This window comes from Babylonia areolata, chromosome 31, assembly GCF_041734735.1.
Source record: "Babylonia areolata isolate BAREFJ2019XMU chromosome 31, ASM4173473v1, whole genome shotgun sequence".
Lineage (NCBI taxonomy): Eukaryota > Metazoa > Mollusca > Gastropoda > Neogastropoda > Buccinidae > Babylonia > Babylonia areolata.
Window position 1 is genome coordinate 11,207,900 of NC_134906.1, and position 18,376 is coordinate 11,226,275.

Sequence of the window (18,376 nt, forward strand, 5' to 3'; positions counted from 1 at the left end):
CTGGGTGCTTGAAGAGACGTGCCTGTCATTTTTGATTGTATTGGCTGTATGTTTCTGAAAATCAGAAGAGTGCACAATGTCTTCCTCAGTGTCCTTAAAAAATGACCCCAAATCCCCCCCCCCTCCCTTCTCCTTCCCGCCCCCCCCCACCCAAAAAAACAACAACAAAAAACTGGAACAGTGGAAATAAAATCTAAATTGCTTGTTATTCATCTTAATACATACTTCATTGGTGGAACAGGTTGCCTGTAAACTTGTGCCATAACACCATGTTTTAGGCACATGTTTTCTCAGGTTGCTGAAAATTGTTCCATGCTTCTGATTTTTTTTTGGGGGGGGGGGGGGGGGGGAGGGGGGGGGGGGGGGGGGGGGGGGGGGTATGAGTGGAAGGAAATAATGACAGGTCCGAAAGTAAACTATCCACTCTGTACGAATGGAAGGAAACAATGACAGGTCCCAAAGTAAAAAGGTTAATATCCAGACTATCCACTCTGTACGAATGGAAGGAAATAATGGCAGGTCCCAAAGTAAAAAGGTTAATATCCAGACTATCCACTCTGTACGAGTGGAAGGAAACAATGACAGGTCGCAAAGTAAAAAGGTTAATATCCAGACTATCCACTCTGTACGAATGGAAGGAAATAATGGCAGGTCCCAAAGTAAAAAGGTTAATATCCAGACTATCCACTCTGTACAAATGGAAGGAAATAATGGCAGGTCCCAAAGTAAAAAGGTTAATATCCAGACTATCCACTCTGTACAAATGGAAGGAAACAATGACAGGTCCCAAAGTAAAAAGGTTAATATCCAGACTGTCCACTCTGTACGAACGGAAGGAAACAATGACAGGTCCCAAAGTAAAAAGGTTAATATCCAGACTGTCCACTCTGTACGAACGGAAGGAAACAATGACAGGTCCCAAAGTAAAAAGGTTAATATCCAGACTATCCACTCTGTACAAATGGAAGGAAATAATGACAGGTCCCAAAGTAAAAAGGTTAATATCCAGACTATCCACTCTGAACGAATGGAAGGAAATGATGACAGGTTGCAAAGTAAAAAGGTTAATATCCAGACTATCCACTCTGTACGAATGGAAGGAAATAATGGCAGGTCCCAAAGTAAAAAGGTTAATATCCAGACTATCCACTCTGTATGAGTGGAAGGAAACAATGACAGGTCCCAAAGTAAAAAGGTTAATATCCAGACTATCCACTCTGTACAAATGGAAGGAAACAATGACAGGTCCCAAAGTAAAAAGGTTAATATCCAGACTATCCATTCTGTATGAATGGAAGGAAACAATGACAGGTCCCAAAGTAAAAAGGTTAATATCCAGACTTTCCACTCTGTACGAACGGAAGGAAACAATGACAGGTCCCAAAGTAAAAAGGTTAATATCTAGACTATCCACTCTGTACGAATGGAAGGAAATAATGGCAGGTTGCAAAGTATAAAGGTTAATATCCAGACTATCCACTCTGTATGAATGGAAGGAAATGATGACAGGTCGCAAAGTAAAAAGGTTAATATCCAGACTATCCACTCTGTACGAATGGAAGGAAATAATGGCAGGTCCCAAAGTAAAAAGGTTAATATCCAGACTACCCGTGGAAGGAAATAATGGCAGGTCCCAAAGTAAAAAGGTTAATATCCAGACTATCCACTCTGTACGAACGGAAGGAAACAATGACAGGTCCCAAAGTAAAAAGGTTAATATCCAGACTATCCACTCTGTACAAATGGAAGGAAATAATGGCAGGTCGCAAAGTAAAAAGGTTAATATCCAGACTATCCACTCTGTACGAATGGAAGGAAATAATGACAGGTCCCAAAGTAAAAAGGTTAATATCCAGACTATCCACTCTGTATGAGTGGAAGGAAACAATGACAGGTCCCAAAGTAAAAAGGTTAATATCCAGACTATCCACTCTGTATGAATGGAAGGAAACAATGACAGGTCCCAAAGTAAAAAGGTTAATATCCAGACTATCCATTCTGTATGAATGGAAGGAAACAATGACAGGTCCCAAAGTAAAAAGGTTAATATCCAGACTGTCCACTCTGTACGAACGGAAGGAAACAATGACAGGTCCCAAAGTAAAAAGGTTAATATCCAGACTATCCATTCTGTATGAATGGAAGGAAACAATGACAGGTCCCAAAGTAAAAAGGTTAATATCTAGACTATCCACTCTGTACGAATGGAAGGAAATAATGGCAGGTTGCAAAGTATAAAGGTTAATATCCAGACTATCCACTCTGTATGAATGGAAGGAAATGATGACAGGTCGCAAAGTAAAAAGGTTAATATCCAGACTATCCACTCTGTACGAATGGAAGGAAATAATGACAGGTCCCAAAGTAAAAAGGTTAATATCTAGACTATCCACTCTGTACGAATGGAAGGAAACAATGACAGGTCCCAAAGTAAAAAGGTTAATATCCAGACTACCCATGGAAGGAAATAATGACAGGTCCCAAAGTAAAAAGGTTAATATCCAGACTATCCACTCTGTATGAATGGAAGGAAATGATGGCAGGTCCCAAAGTAAAAAGGTTAATATCCAGACTATCCACTCTGTACGAATGGAAGGAAATAATGACAGGTCCCAAAGTAAAAAGGTTAATATCCAGACTATCCACTCTGTACAAATGGAAGGAAATAATGGCAGGTCGCAAAGTAAAAAGGTTAATATCCAGACTATCCACTCTGTACGAATGGAAGGAAATAATGACATTATGTTCCATATCTCAGCATCTCTGTAAATGAATGTCGAACAAGGGTTTCAGTTTCAAGGAGGCAAACTGCAGAATGATTCATTCACGCTGAACAAGGGGTCCTGTAACGGAATGGTTAACTCTCTCCATACGAACGGCGAAAGAGACGATGTTAACAGCGTTTCACGCCAATTACCATCATCAAAATATTGCAAGCGGAAAGCTCTTATACTGAAGACGTGAATGTTGACAAAGAATATCACAATTCTGATGACGGAAGCTAAAGGTTGGGTCATTCAGACACCCACTGGACATCCGAGGTGTCTGTGTAGAGGAGAAGAGAGGACTGGCCGTACTGAGTGAGTTAAAGCGCTGGCTCCTCACCCATGTTTCCTTGGTTTGATCCGCACTCTGGGCGCACCTGGTGGGTAAAGGGTGGAGACTTTTCTAATCTCCCAAGTCAGCATATGTGCAGACCTGCCTAGTGCCTGAGCTCCCTTTGTGCATGAACACAGTCGCAGAAGGTCAAACACGCATGTTAAAGATGCCGTAATCCATGTCAGTGTTTGGTGGGTTGTGGAAATTAGAACATACCCAGCATGCACATCCTTGAAAACACAGCATGGCTGCTCGCATGGTGGGGTAAAAAATTGTCATTCACGTAAAAACCATCTTGTACATCCATCTAAAATCACTCAAGTGAACAGATTTTGAATCAGTTACCAGACGGGCGCAATAGCCAAGTGGTTAAAGTGCTGGACTTTCAATCTGAGGGTCCCGGGTTCGAATCATGGTGACGGTGCCTGGTGGGTAAAGGGTGGAGATTTTTACAATCTCCCAGGTCAACATATGTGCAGACCTGCTAGTGCCTGAACCCCCTTCGTGTGTAAATGCATGCAGAAGATCAAATACGCACGTTAAAGATCCTGTAATCCATGTCAGCGTTCGGTGGGTTATGGAAACAAAAACATACCCAGCATGCACACCCCCGAAAACGGAGCATGGCTGCCTACATGGCGGGGTAAAAACGGTCATGCACGTAAAAGCCCACTCGTGTACATGCGAGTGTATGTGGGAGTTGCAGCCCACGAAAGCAGAAGAAGAAGAAGAAGAATCAGTTACCAGTCACTTGTACACATACAAGTGAACATGGGACTTGCATTCAACAAACGCAAAAAAACCCAAAAACACACACACACAAAAAACAACAACAAAAAAGCAACAACAAAAACAACAGCAGCTAAAACCATATCTGCTTGGAAAAAAAACCAAAAAGAAAACAAACAAAAAACAGGCAGACCAAGGTGAAACATGATGACTGAACTGACTGTGTGTGATGACTGAAGGCATTTTGAAAACAGGTGGTTCCATAGATGAGTAAGGAATCCATGGGTATTGGGGGGCGGGGGGGTGGGGGGGGGGGGGGCAGGTGAAAGAAAAATACAAGGCAAGGAAGGTCCATTCATCGTGATATCATTCCTCAGATTTAGACCACTTACCTGACTGCTTCCTTTGCAGCAAAGTCGAGAGACAAAGGTGAAGGCAAGATAAAATGGACTTAAGTCTTCGCTTGTACATGTATATATTGTACGATCAGGCATTAGATTTAGACAGTAACCAGACAGCTTCTTTGCAGCAAAGTCGAGACAGAAACCCAAAGGCAACATAAAATGGACTTAAGTGTTCACTTGCATATGTACAGTACGATCAGGCATTAGATTTAGGCGATAACTAGACTGCTTCTTTGCAGCAAAGTCAAGACAGAAAGGCGAAGGTGATGTAAAATGGACTTAAGTCTTCACTTGTATATGAAAATATTGTACAATCAGGCATTAGATTTAGACGATAACCAAACTGCTTCTTTGCAGCAGAGTCGAGAGAGAAAGGCGAAGGTGATGTAAAATGGACTTAAGTCTTCACTTGTATATGTATATATTGTACGATCAGGCATTAGATTTAGACAATAACCAAACTGCTTCTTTGCAGCAAAGTTGAGAGAGAACGGCGAAAGTGAGGTAAAATGGACTTAAGTCTTCACTTGTATATGTATATATTGTACGATCAGGCATTAGATTTAGACAATAACCAAACTGCTTCTTTGCAGCAGAGTCGAGAGAGAAAGGCGAAGGTGATGTAAAATGGACTTTAAGTCTTCGCTTGTATATGTATATATTGTACAATCGGGCATTAGATTTAGACGATAACCAGACTGCTTCTTTGCAGCAAAGTCGAGACAGAAAGGCGAAGGCAAGATAAAATGGACTTAAGTCTTCACTTGCATATGTATAGTACGATCAGGCATTAGATTTAGACGATAACCAAACTGCTTCTTTGCAGCAAAGTCGAGAGAGAAAGGCGAAGGTGAGGTAAAATGGACTTAAATCTTCGCTTGTATATGTATGTATTTTACAATCAGGCATTAGATTTAGACAATAACCAAACTGCTTCTTTGCAGCAAAGTCGAGACAGAAACCCAAAGGCAAGATAAAAATGGACTTAAGTCTTCACTTGCATGTGTATAGTATGATCAGGCATTAGATTTAGACAGTAACCAGACTGCTTCTTTGCAGCAAAGTCGAGAGAGAAAGGCGAAGGTGAGGTAACATGGACTTAAGTCTTCACTTGCATGCAAATTATACAGATATATATATCGTTAGGATCAGACGTCAGATTTAGATAATAACCTTGACTGCTTCTTTGCAGCGAAGTCGAGAGAGAAATGCAAAGGTGAGGTAAAATGGATTGAAGTCTTCACTCGCTCACCATCTATTGTAGTCAGTCTTGCTGTCTTTTTCTTCTTGCTATCTTTTTACACAGTTTCCCCCCCCCCCCCCCCTCCCTTTTAAGTTTGTTACTCTTAAATAATTTCATGGCTTTGCGCTTTTCATTAAAAAAAAGAAAAGAAAAAAAGATTGTGTGTGTTTTCCTGTTATGTCTTATTTCTGATCACAACAGGTTGTGTGTGTGTGTGTGTGTGTGTGTGTGTGTGTGTGTGTGTGTGTGTGTGATGCTGCATCACATTGTGTTGTATGAATATATATATATATTTTTTTTTTTTAACATTTGCTTTGACTGAGCAGGATGGTGGACTGGTCATTTTAACATTATTTTATTTGGCAATTAACATGGTTTTGGTTTTTCTCTTTGACTGGCTTTGTGAACTGACGGGGGGGGGGGGTACATGGCTCTGAAACACGATACTCACCGTGGTCAGCCAGGCTATGTCTAAGCAGCGTGATTGGATTGTATTGGATCGTATTGACTTCTTGGCGCAGCAGATTTCTCTGTGGAAAAAGTTCTGGCAGCTGTTGTTCCTGGGGCTAGGGTTATCTTTCTGGGTTTTTTTCTGTTGATCAGTTATGGTTTTTTGGGTTGTTTTTTTTAAACAATTGCTCACTGTTGTGGTGGGGTTGTGTTATGCACAAACTGCAACTCCATGTGCTGCTTTCTGGAGACTGGGGTGTTTTTGTTTTTTTTCTTCTTCTTCTTTTTTTGTTTACACCTTTTGTTAGACTTTGGGAAGGGTGAAGGTGAGATAATTTATCTTCTTTGACGACTGTCTTCTGGAAACCATTGATTTTTGTGTGTGGTTTTTTTGTTGTTGTTTTTCCCTCACCTTTTCCTAGACTTTGTGAAGGGTTAGGTTAAGATAATTCATATTCCTGTCTTATGGCTGCCTTCTTGGAAACTGTTTTGTTTTTTTGTTGTTGTTGTTGTTGCTGTTTTACACCTGCTCTTAGACTTTCGGAAAGGTGAAGGTGAGATTATTTATCTTCCCATCTGAGGAGTCAGCACTGTAAAGATTGTGCTGACTACCACAAACTTTTTTTTTTCTTATTCTTTGTTATTTATTTATTCATTTTTGGTTGTTTTTCTGTTTAACAGTGCTGTAGGACGTAAAGCTGGCAGTCTGCTATCGAACATGACTGTTCAGCTGTGCTGTGTGAGATGTGTGATTGATCCGATAATACAATGAAATGTCCAAAAGGGCCAAGCAGTGTCCACGCAGGGCAAGTTCTGTTCACTAACTCTGATGACAAAACTGCACACAGGTCGGTGTCCCATCAAGCTTAAAATGCCCTCAGGCACCCACGTTAGCCTATAGTTGAAGTTTGGAGGAGGCATGAAGACTCTCAAAAGTGGAGTAATTAGCATTAATTAATCAGTCAATGACCCACTGTACCGCTTGTCGTGTGGTGAAGACTTTCAAAAGTGGAGTAATTAGCGTTAATTAATCAGTCAATGACCCACTGTACCGCTGTCGTGTGGTGAAGACTCTGAAAAGTGTAATAATTAACATTAGTTAACAAGTCAATGACCCGCTGCACCACTTGTCGTGTGGTGAAGACTCTCAAAAGTGGAATGATTAGCCTTAGTTAACCAGTCAGTGACCCACTCACTGTACCACTGCCATGTGGATCCGCGTGATCGGTTTGCTTGGTGGTCAATGTTCTCTGACAGTTGTGTTTTCTTCTTCTTCTGCGTTCACTCGTATGCACTCGAGTGGGCTTTTACGTGTATGACCGTTTTTACCCCGCCATGTAGGCAGCCATACTCCATTTTCGGGGGTGTGCATGCTGGGTATGTTCTTGTTTCCAGAACCCACCGAACGCTGACATGGATTACAGGATCTTTAACGTGCATATTTGATTTTCTGTTTGCATATACACATGAAGAGGGTTCAGGCACTAGCAGGTCTGCGCATATGTTGACCTGGGAGATCGTAAAAATCTCCACCCTTTACCCACCAGGTGCCGTCACCGTGATTCGAACCCAGGATCCTCAGATTGAAAGTCCAACGCTTTAACCACTCGGCTATTGCGCTCGTCAAGTTGTGTTTTCATGTGGTGAGGTTTGAACAAGGACCTTCACCTGTGTTTCATCACACGGGGATCCTCTGTGGCACAGTGGGTTGTTAGCCGATCTGATTTTTTTGTTTGTTTTTTGTTGTTGTTTTTTTGGCTCTTCATTGCTTGCTGTGCATGCAGAAATATTTCTGACATGATGGCCGAGCAATCAGTACTGTGGGACTTCTGTCCACAGGGTCTGTGAAGTGAAAGGTGAAAGATCACCTGCCCTTTTATTTGTATTTGTATTTTGTATTTGTATTTCTTCTTTTTTTTTTCCTGCGTGCACCCTTTTTTTCTTCTTTTTTTTTTCCTGTGTGCAGTTTCATTTGTTTTTCCTATCAAAGTGGGTTTTTCTACAGAATTTTGCCAGGGACAACCCTTTTGTTGCTGTGGGTTCCTTTATGTGTGCTAAGTGCATGCTGCACATGGGACCTCGGTTTATCATCTCATCTGAATGACTAGCGTCCAGACCACCACTCACGGTCTTGTGGAGGGGGAGAAAATATTGACGGCTGAGCATGAGCCGTGATTCGAACCAGCGTGCTCAGATTCTCTCGCTTCCTGGGCGGACACGTTACCTCTAGGCCATCACTCCTCATGGCCATTAGGACAGTGAATTCATATTCCCTGATCATTGTGTCCAGGGTTTGACAGAGGCAGGCAGGGCCCAATCCTCTCCTTCGGCTGTTTTAACTCACTCAGTACGGCCAGTCCTCTCTTCTCCTCTACACAGACCCCTCGGATGTCCAGTGGGTGTCTGAATGACCCAACCTTTAGCTTCCGTCGTCAGAACTGTGGTATTCTTTGTCAACATTCACCTCTTCAGTATAAGAGCGTTCCGCTTGCAGTATTTTGATGATGGTAATTGGGATGAAACACTGTTAACGTCGTCTCTTTCGCTGTCGTATGGAGAGAGTTAACCTTCCCCAGCCAAAGTCAGGCACCCAGTCACACCTGGGTGGAATGAGGAAAATCAGAGTTAAGTGCCTTTCCCCAGGAAACAACACTATGCCGAAACGGGGCCTCTAACCCTGGTCACTGGTGAACATGGTATCAGAAATCCAGCGCCTGTTTCTGCCATAGTTCCTCTATGTCTGTTAGGACCTGGGATTTTTAAACCCTGGTGGCTGCTGTTGGGTGATAGGCAGAGATCTTCCCCATGAACATGTGCAGACTTGCTTAGGTTGTTCCCTTGCATGTGCATGCATACACAGAAATTCTGACATGAACATATATGCATGTTAAAGAACCTGTAATCCATTTCAGTATTTGGCGGATTATGAAACATGATCATACCCAGCATGTGAATCCATGAAAATGGTGGATGGCTGCTTTAATGGTTGATAATTGATGGTCATACATGTGAAAGCCCCCTCGTACTTGCAAGTGACCATGGGAATTGCATCCAACAAACACGTAAAGAAAGAACACAAAGTGGCTCATAACCTAAAAACAACATGCAAACAGCATGGGTGCCTTTTCCCCCAAAAAACAATATGAAAACATAAAAAGTGACTTATACCCTATAGCAACCCACAAACACTCCTCTTCTTTCTCTCTTAGTAGTCCGTCGGGAGCTGACAGTGATGAGGTCTGTGCACTCAATGATGACAGCTCAAAGCTGGAAGTACGCAGGCGCCCACAGGTGTCACAGAGATGGTCTGAATTTTGGACTGAGGAGGTCGAGGCCCTGTGTTGTCTTGTCTCTTGTAGCAGCGAGACACTGCTGTCTGTCCTCTTCAAAGGCAGCTGTTGCTTTGGAGGTGAGAGACCTCCAGGATGATCTGTCTGTAGCAGAGGCTTTGAGCTCGTGTGGCTGGATGCCGCACCATCTGAGGTTGCTGTCCAGGGTGTCTTTGTACCTCAGTTTGGGCCTTACATGCCTGCTTGAGCTCTCCTTGAGCTCACCTTACAGCAGATGCCTGGGGATGTGGCTGTTGTCCATTCTGATGACATGACCAGTCCAGCGTAGCTGAGCTTTCAGCAACAATGACTCGATGCTTGTCAGGCCAGCTTTGTCCACCACCTCTTGGTTTGTGACTTTGTCCACCACCTCTTGGTTTGTGACTTTGTCCTGCCACCGAATGCCCATGATCATGCGCAGTGATTTCATGTGGAACTGTTCTAGCTGCCGTCGATACAGGGTCCACGTTTCACATCCATACAGTAGTGAAGAAAGGACTACGGCCTTGTAGATCTTTATCTTTAATGACAGTCTTAGGCCTTTCTGCTGGAGAACCTTCACTGTCAATCTTCCAAGGGCCTGGCTGGCTTTCTGACACACTAATACCACCCAAAACAAGTGAACACAAAAGGAAGAAAGCTGCTCATCACCCCAAATAGATATGCTTGCTCACTGCTCGTCACTTTTATGTGTGGTTTCGCTTGCGAGTGCTTTCACTGCTAGTAACACAGCTGTAGAACTTACTCAGTACTTGCCTTGTCACTTGCACTAACAAGCGCATCATGGATGCATTGTGTGTCAAACACTAAGGCTTCCACCAGCATGAAGGCTGTCAGATGGGCATGTTCAGAGAAGAAAAAAACAAACAAGCAGAAAAGAAAACCACTTGCACATCACGGCTTTGGGCACTTTGAATTAACAGTGCTTTATTAACTCACTTATGTAAACAAAGTGAGTCTATGTTTTAACCTGGTGTTCGGTTGTGTGTGTGTGTGTGTGTGTGTGTGTGTGTCTGTCCGTGGTAAACTTTAACATTGACATTTTCTCAGGTGTCAGTTGACACCAAATTAGGCATAAAAATAGGAAAAACTCAGTTCTTTCCAGTCATCTTGTTTAAAACAATATTGCACCTCTGGGATGGGCACAAAAAAATAAAAAATGAAGCCTAATTATATGCAAACTGTATTTACTTTTATATTTATATTTTTTGTATTCTCTAAACTTGGCACTTTGATCTGATATTCTGACCCAACAACAAGAGCAGTCATTATTATCATTTTTTGTTCAAACAGGAACTTCTTTTGCTAAGCATGGAAGTTTTATTTATTTTGCAAACGTTTTGGTGCAGATAGTAAAAAAGGGAAATTACTCTGTAATTAATGCTAGGGGACTTAATTTGCTTTAAACTGATCTTTCTCATCTTAAACATTACATTTTGAAATTATACTCAATACATAAAAAGCTTGGATTTTTTTTTAAAATGTATCACAAGTGAGTCTTGAAGGCCTTGCCTCTCTTGTTTGTTTTGGAGGGATCAGTTGATTGTTTTATTCATTTGTTCAGTGTGGTGTGATTCATGGCCCTGACCAGTGCACTCAGCTTGTTTCAGAGAGTGACATAAGCTTTTAGTTGGGTCAACAGTTTCAGTTTCAATTTCTGAAGGAGGCAACACTGTGTTCGCACAAATCCATACACGCTACACCACAGATGCCAAACCAGTAGCATAACACAACAGGCTTAGTCAGGCCCTGTGTGCATGCGGTTTGATTTTCCAGTCAAACTTGGGAGAAAGGGGGAGAGTGGGATTCGAACCCAGACCCTCACGGACTCTCAGTGTTGGCAGATGAGCATCTTAACCATTCTGCCACCTTCCTCCTTTCTGGGCCAACAGCAGTGTGAGAGCGGTGTAAACTGTGTTTCTGTACTGCACATGGAATTCGTTTTACAGCTAAGTCTTTTGTGAGGGACTGTGACTCTCAGATCAAGAGGCAAAATTGCACTGGGCTCTTAGTGCTGCAGCCTTGGGGGCTGGTTGGCATTTGGGGACCATCTCTGTGTTGACTGTTGTAATACCCTATTGGCTGAGAGAGTGGGGATGTACTGTACTTGTGACAGTCAGGTTCTAGCCCAGATGGTTGGGACAGCAGTTGCCTCCTCTGCTGATCTGATGTTCATGGTGGGACACCACTGACTGTCATATATAGTGGCACAGTTAATAGTAGTATTGGTGGGAGTGAAGTGTGGCTGATGGAAATAGTAGTTGATAGGTTTGTATTGCATTGTATTGTATTGTATTGTATTGCATCATATGTGTTTGTCACAACAGATTTCTTGGTGTAACATTTTGACTTACTCTCTCTCCCCAGTACAGCACAACTCCTTTTTTTTTCTTTCTTTTTTTTTTTTTTCTGTCCACAAGCGTATGATTTATTTCCACAGTGGCTTTTTCTACTGGATTTTGTCAGGGACAACCCACTTTGTTTGCTTGGGTTCTTTGACATTGCTGGACACAGGGCCTCGGTTTATCATCTCATCTGAGAGACTAGCACCCAGACCTCTGCTCAAGGTGTAGTGGAAAGGGGAGCGGGGGAGGGAGGGTGGGGGGGGAGGGGTAAGAATCCTCAGGACTCGATCACAAGGACTGCACTAACTTCCTAGTTTGGTATGTAACCACTGGGCCACTGCTTCCTATGGATTTGAATGTGTACAGCATTGTTTGGTTCAAGAGTTGGTTTTGTGATTATGTTAGAAACTGATAGTGTGAATGAAAAGGTTTAAAAAAAAAAAAAAAATTTTTCCTTGTTGGATACAGTTTAGATTTTTTTTTAAAAGATGGAATATATATGTTTGATGCACATTAGACTTTCTTTTCACAAGATAGAATTTATGTATGGTAGATGCAGTTTTGGTTCCATTTTTAAAAAATTCTAATTGAATCAATGTTTTATTTGTTTACTTTTATAGACTAACAGTTATTAAGTCTGAGATATATTCATTTGCTTATTGATTTATTTTCTCTGTGTGCGTGTGTGTGTGTGTGTGTGTGCATGCGTGCGTGTGCAAAAAGTATTGAGAACAGAGAGCAGACAATCTGAGACATAAAGAAAGGGAAAAGAAAGATTTGGTGAGCATGTTCCAACATGGAACATGAGATTACCCGAACGCAGCCGTTCCAGCATGGAATCTGAGAGTTCCTTATGCAGTTGTTCCAACATGGAACAGGAGATTTCTTGAATGCAGTTGTTCCGACGTGGAACAGGAGATTTCTTGAATGCAGTTGTTCCGACATGGAACAGGAGATTTCTTGAATGCAGTTGTTCCGACGTGGAACAGGAGATTTCTTGAATGCAGTTGTTCCGACGTGGAACAGGAGATTTCTTGAATGCAGTTGTTCCAACATGGAACAGGAGATTTCTTGAATGCAGTTGTTCCAACATGGGACAGGAGATTTCTTGAATGCAGTTGTTCCGACATGGAACAGGAGATTTCTTGAATGCAGTTGTTCCAACATGGAACAGGAGATTTCTTGAATGCAGTTGTTCCAACATGGGACAGGAGATTTCTTGAATGCAGTTGTTCCGACGTGGAACAGGAGATTTCTTGAATGCAGTTGTTCCGACGTGGAACAGGAGATTTCTTGAATGCAGTTGTTCCAACATGGAACAGGAGATTTCTTGAATGCCGCTGTCGTGGCCACACAGCTGTCTGCAGGAAGGGGAAAAACTCAGGGATCGGTAACTGACCGGTGCCATAGCCAAGTGGTCAGAGTGCTGGACCTCCAATCCTGGGTTCCTGGATTTGATTCCTGGCTACCCCCGAAAACAGAGTATGGCTGCCTACATGGTGGGGGGGGGGGGGGGGGGGGGGAATAAGTCATACACGTAAAAGCCCACTCGTATTCATGTGAACATGGGTGTTGCAGCCCATGAATGTGGGGGGGGAGGGGGGGGGAGAATATATATGTATATATATATATATATATATATATCTAAAAGAAAGAAAAAAAAGAATAAAAGTACTGTCTACAATGATACCAGTGAATTGATTTTCCCTAATCTTCTGATCAGGCGATATCAGTTCGTCTGGTGGCAAAATGATAGTGCATTATCATGGGGGAAATATATGTTCAGGACTTTTTTTTTTTTTTTTTTTTTTTTTTTTTTTTAGACTGGAGATGACTGAAGAAAGTTTGTGGACACTGTGAGACTGCTTTAAATGTGAATCTGTATGAGGCAGTCTTGAAAACACAATTATATAGCAGTTACCTTTCTGCTCATGAAGGGTAGTGTGTTATAGTCATGGCAAAGAGTCCTTTGTGTCTGCATTTTTGACTCACTTGTGTAAACAAAGTGAGTCTATGTTTTAACCCGGTATTCGGTTGTCTGTGTGTGTCCGTGGTAAACTTTAACATTGACATTTTCTCTGCAAATACTTTGTCAGCTGACACCAAATTAGGCATAAAAATAGGAAAAATTCAGTTCTTTCTAGTCATCTTATTTAAAACAATATTGCACCTCTGGGATGGGCACAAAAAAATAAAATATGAAGCCTAATTATATGCAAACTGCATTTACTGTTATATTTATATTTTTTGTATTCTCTAAACTTGGCACTTTGACCTCTTATTCTGACACAACAACAAGAGGAGTCATTATTATCATTTTTTGTTCAAACAGGAACTTCTTTTGCTGAGCATGGAATTTTTATTTATTTTGCAAACGTTTTGGTGCAGATAGTAAAAAAAGGGAAATTACTCTGTAATTAATGCTAGGGGACTTAATTTATCACAAGTGAGTCTTGAAGGCCTTGCCTCTCTTGTTTTTCTCTGTTTTCAGAGCTGTTATCATTTACTTCAATATTTCTACTTTTTCTAAAGGTTTCTTTTAACATGCTGCATACATTAGTAGGCTTCTTTTCTTTGGGACATTGGGTATGAAACCTCCAGCAAACAACTGCAGTGATCATATTGGATTGCGTTTTATATATAAATCTTTTATCCTTTCCCTTTTTTCAGCAAATGAAGACAAACCACAGTGGCAGACTATTTTATCAAGGTTATTTCCCTTCTTTTCAGGGTCACCAGTGCGAAAGAGAACACGATTCGCTCCTTGTACTCTGCGGCTCGACACGTGAGTTGTCCTTTACCAAAAGTCAGTTGTGAGCACTGCACAGCCGTGACTGTTGTTCTTTTGATATTCAAGAGTAATTTGGGGGGGTTATTGTTTGTTTTTTTTATTAACAGGGCTTGAAACAAAAGAGTAAAAGAACAAAATGCGGAAGCGATTCAGATGCGAAGCATTAATGATCGATGTTGCTGCAGCTGATGACATACTTCAGTGGATAGATGTCCACACTAAGTATTATTATGATTATTAATATTATTATTATCATTATTACAGAATTTGTCAGAAATTAACCCCTTGACTGTTGATTAAGCCCTTGACTGTGGATCCTTAGTGAAATAGATCAGTGTTGTATGAATCTGAAGTGAAGTTACTGCCTGTGTACTTTGTGATTGATTTGGCTGAACAAATTTATAATCTGTTTATCTATTCCGTCTTCTTCTTATTTCGTTTATCTTATTTTATTTCATTTCATGTTATTTTATTTACCCTTAAGGCCTGACTAAAGCACGGTGGGTTACGCTGCTGGTCAGGCATCTGCTTAGCAGATGTGGTGTAGCGTATAATTATGGATTTGTCGAAATGCTGTGACGCCTCCTCTAGCAACTGAAATGAACTGAATTCCTTGTGGCCCCAGTATACAAAAGTTTGGCAGTCAAGACGTACTCTGTTCTATTCTGTTCTGTCCTGTTCTGTTCTGTTCTGTTCTGCTCTGTTTGGTTCGGTTCTTCTCTTTTCTCTGTTCTGTTCTGGTCCACTTTATTCTGTTCTACTCTACTCTGTTCCATTATATTGGGTTCTGTTTTATTCTGTTCTATTCTATTTTGTTCTGTCCTATTCTGTTCAATTCTATTCCGTTCTGTTCTCTTTTGTTCTGTTATGTTCTATTCTGTTCTATTACAATCTGTTCTATTCTATTCCATTCTATTATATCCTGTTCTGTTCTACTCTGATCTGTTCCATTCTGTCCAGTTCTGTTCTGTTCCATTCTAGCCTGTTCTATTCTATTCTATTCTGGCCTGTTCTGTTCCATTCTGTCCTGTTCTGTTCTGTTCCATTCTGGCCTGTTCTGTTCCATTCTGTCCTGTTCTGTTCTGTTCCATTCTAGCCTGTTCTATTCTATTCTATTCTAGCCTGTTCTATTCTATTCTGTCCTGTTCTATTCTATTCTGTCCTGTTCTGTTCCATTCTAGCCTGTTCTATTCTATTCTATTCTAGCCTGTTCTATTCTATTCTGTCCTGTTCTGTTCCATTCTATTCTATTCTATTCTAGCCTGTTCTATTCTATTCTATTCTAGCCTGTTCTATTCTTTTCTATTCTAGCCTGTTCTGTTCCATTCTGTCCTGTTCTGTTCTATTCCATTCTGTCCCGTTCTGTTCTATTCTTTTCTGTTCAGTTCTGTTCTAAGCGGCTGCAATGGAGTGTGTCTTCTCTGTGTGGACAGGGGGCAGACTTTGTGGAGCTGTCCATTCTGTTCTATTCAATTCTGTTCAAAGCGGCTGCAATGGAGTGTGTCTTCTCTGTGTGGACAGGGGGCAGACTTTGTGGAGCTGTCCGTTCTGTTCTGTTCTGTTCTATTCAATTCTGTTCTAAGCGGCTGCAATGGAGTGTGTCTTCTCTGTGTGGACAGGGGGCAGACTTTGTGGAGCTGTCCGTTCTGTTCTGTTCTGTTCTATTCAATTCTGTTCTAAGCGGCTGCAATGGAGTGTGTCTTCTCTGTGTGGACAGGGGGCAGACTTTGTGGAGCTGTCCGTTCTGTTCTGTTCTGTTCTGTTCTATTCAATTCTGTTCTAAGCAGCTGCAATGGAGTGTCTTCTGTGTGTGGACAGGGGGCAGACTTTGTGGAGGTGTCCGTTCTGTTCTGTTCTGTTCTATTCAATTCTGTTCTAAGCGGCTGCAATGGAGTGTCTTCTCTGTGTGGACAGGGGGCAGACTTTGTGGAGCTGTCCGTTCTGTTCTATTCTGTTCTATTCAATTCTGTTCTAAGCGGCTGCAATGGAGTGTGTCTTCTCTGTGTGGACAGGGGGCAGACTTTGTGGAGCTGTCCGTTCTGTTCTGTTCTGTTCTATTCAATTCTGTTCTAAGCGGCTGCAATGGAGTGTGTCTTCTCTGTGTGGACAGGGGGCAGACTTTGTGGAGCTGGACGTGCTGTTGTCCAGGGACAGTGTGCCGGTCATCTACCACGACTTCAGCGTCTGTCTTTCCACACCGCTCAAGGTTGGTCCGCTGCAGAAAGTGTTTCAAGTGTTGTGTGACCATCAATAGGGTTTTTTTTTGGTTGGTTGGTTTGGTTCAGCTCACGTATCTGAACAGAGTGAGTCTCTGTGCTTTGTGTGTGTGTGTGCTTTGTGTGTGTGCTTTGTGTGTGTGTGTGTCTGCTTTGTGTGTGTGTGTGTGGTAAACTTTAACCCATTCAACCCTGGGGAGTTTACGGTCTCGGCACAGGCTTCCATTCCATTGCAATATTGATGCAGAAAGAGAAAAAAAACTAGAAAATATACTGCTTTCCCTCCAGATTACGTGTATGGACTCACCCAGAAATACTTTTAGAAGTTTGTGTCCCTTTCTTTGCGGTTTATGCATATGCAGGAATGTGAAAGCCATTGTTACGAGACAGACTTTCATGCCAGAGCAATGCTCGCGCACAGGGCTCAGTGAGTTAATGTTGGCTTTTTTTTTTTTTTTTTCCCCCCCTGTCACAAGCAATATAGGATTCGAACCTGGTAGGTAGTCCTTTCCAGTCTCCCCATTATGGTGGTGAGGTTGGCAGGGTGAGAGGTGAAAGGTCAATGTCATTATTTGACAAAATAGAAATAAAAAAAAAAGCTTTCATAAATTCGTGTCTTTCGCATCCAGTTTCTTGCACCAGACAAGATGATGTGATTACCGTCCATGGTGACAAACATGGTCAGTATTGAAATTCAAGGTCAGGTGTAAAAGGTCAAGGTCACAGCATGACCGGTGATAATGATAAGAAAACGTTGTAGGTTTAAGAGAGATAATTCTTGACGTTGATTAATTTAGGCATCACATGTGAGTCATGTAGGAACATGAACACCGTTTTAATGAGACAAATTTTGATACCAGAGCTATGCCCAGGAGCAGCGTTTAATGAGTTAAAATAGGGGGGAGAGAGAGAGAGAGAAGATACTGATTATTTTGTTTGTTTGTTTTTGTGTGTCTATGTTAATGTGTTTGTGCTAGATGCAAGTTGATGGTGATGGCATTAACTCTGTCCATACGAACGGCGAAAGAGACGATGTTAACAGCGTTTCACCCCAATTACCACCATCAAAATATTGCAAGCGGAAGGCTCTTATACTGAAGAGGTGAATGTTGACAAAGAATACCACAGTTCTGATGACGGAAGCTAAAGGTTGGGTCATTGAGACACCCACTGGACATCCGAGGGGTCTGTGTAGAGGAGAAGAGAGGACTGGCCATACTGAGTGAGTTAAGTGTGTGTGTGTGTGTGTGTGTGTGTGTGTGTGTGTGTTCAGGCGCAGATCGAAGGCAGCAAACGGATGGTGGAGGTTGCAATCAAAGACCTGTCTCTGGAGCAGCTGCAGTCTATGAAGGTGAGAATCTTTGTGCTGTGTGGTGTCACTGCATTGTGTGGTGTTGTGTTGTGTTGTGGTTATTAGATATGTCGGAATCTGTCACAGCCTGTGCTGTGTTGTGTCACTGCATTGTGTTGTGTTGTGTTGTGGTTATTAGATAAGTCAGAATCTGTCGCAGCCTGTGTTGTGTCACTGCATTGTGTCGTGTTGTGTTGTGTTGTGGTTATGAGATATGTCAGAATCTGTCGCAGCCTGTGTTGTGTCGCTGCATTGTGTCGTGTTGTGTTGTGGTTATCAGATATGTCGGAATCTGTCACAGCTTGTGCTGTGTTGTGTCAATGCATTGTGTCGTGTTGTGTTGTGGTTATTAGATATGTCGGAATCTGTCACAGCCTGTGCTGTGTTGTGTCACTGCATTGTGTTGTGTTGTGTTGTGT

General features: G+C 42.0%; 1 protein-coding gene across 2 annotated transcripts in view; it reads left to right on the forward strand.

The window, feature by feature from the left end:
• Positions 1 to 18,376, forward strand: part of LOC143275953 (putative glycerophosphocholine phosphodiesterase GPCPD1 homolog 2) — an 80,149-nt gene that overhangs the window by 45,363 nt on the left and 16,410 nt on the right. Inside the window, exons 10-13 of one of the 2 annotated variants that reach the window (XM_076580299.1) lie at positions 5,425 to 5,448; positions 14,330 to 14,384; positions 16,501 to 16,596; positions 17,880 to 17,957. In XM_076580299.1, the coding sequence (XP_076436414.1) occupies positions 5,425 to 5,448; positions 14,330 to 14,384; positions 16,501 to 16,596; positions 17,880 to 17,957 (253 nt within the window). The remainder of the gene's footprint in view (positions 1 to 5,424; positions 5,449 to 14,329; positions 14,385 to 16,500; positions 16,597 to 17,879; positions 17,958 to 18,376) is intronic. The other variant, XM_076580300.1, reaches the window with a different exon arrangement.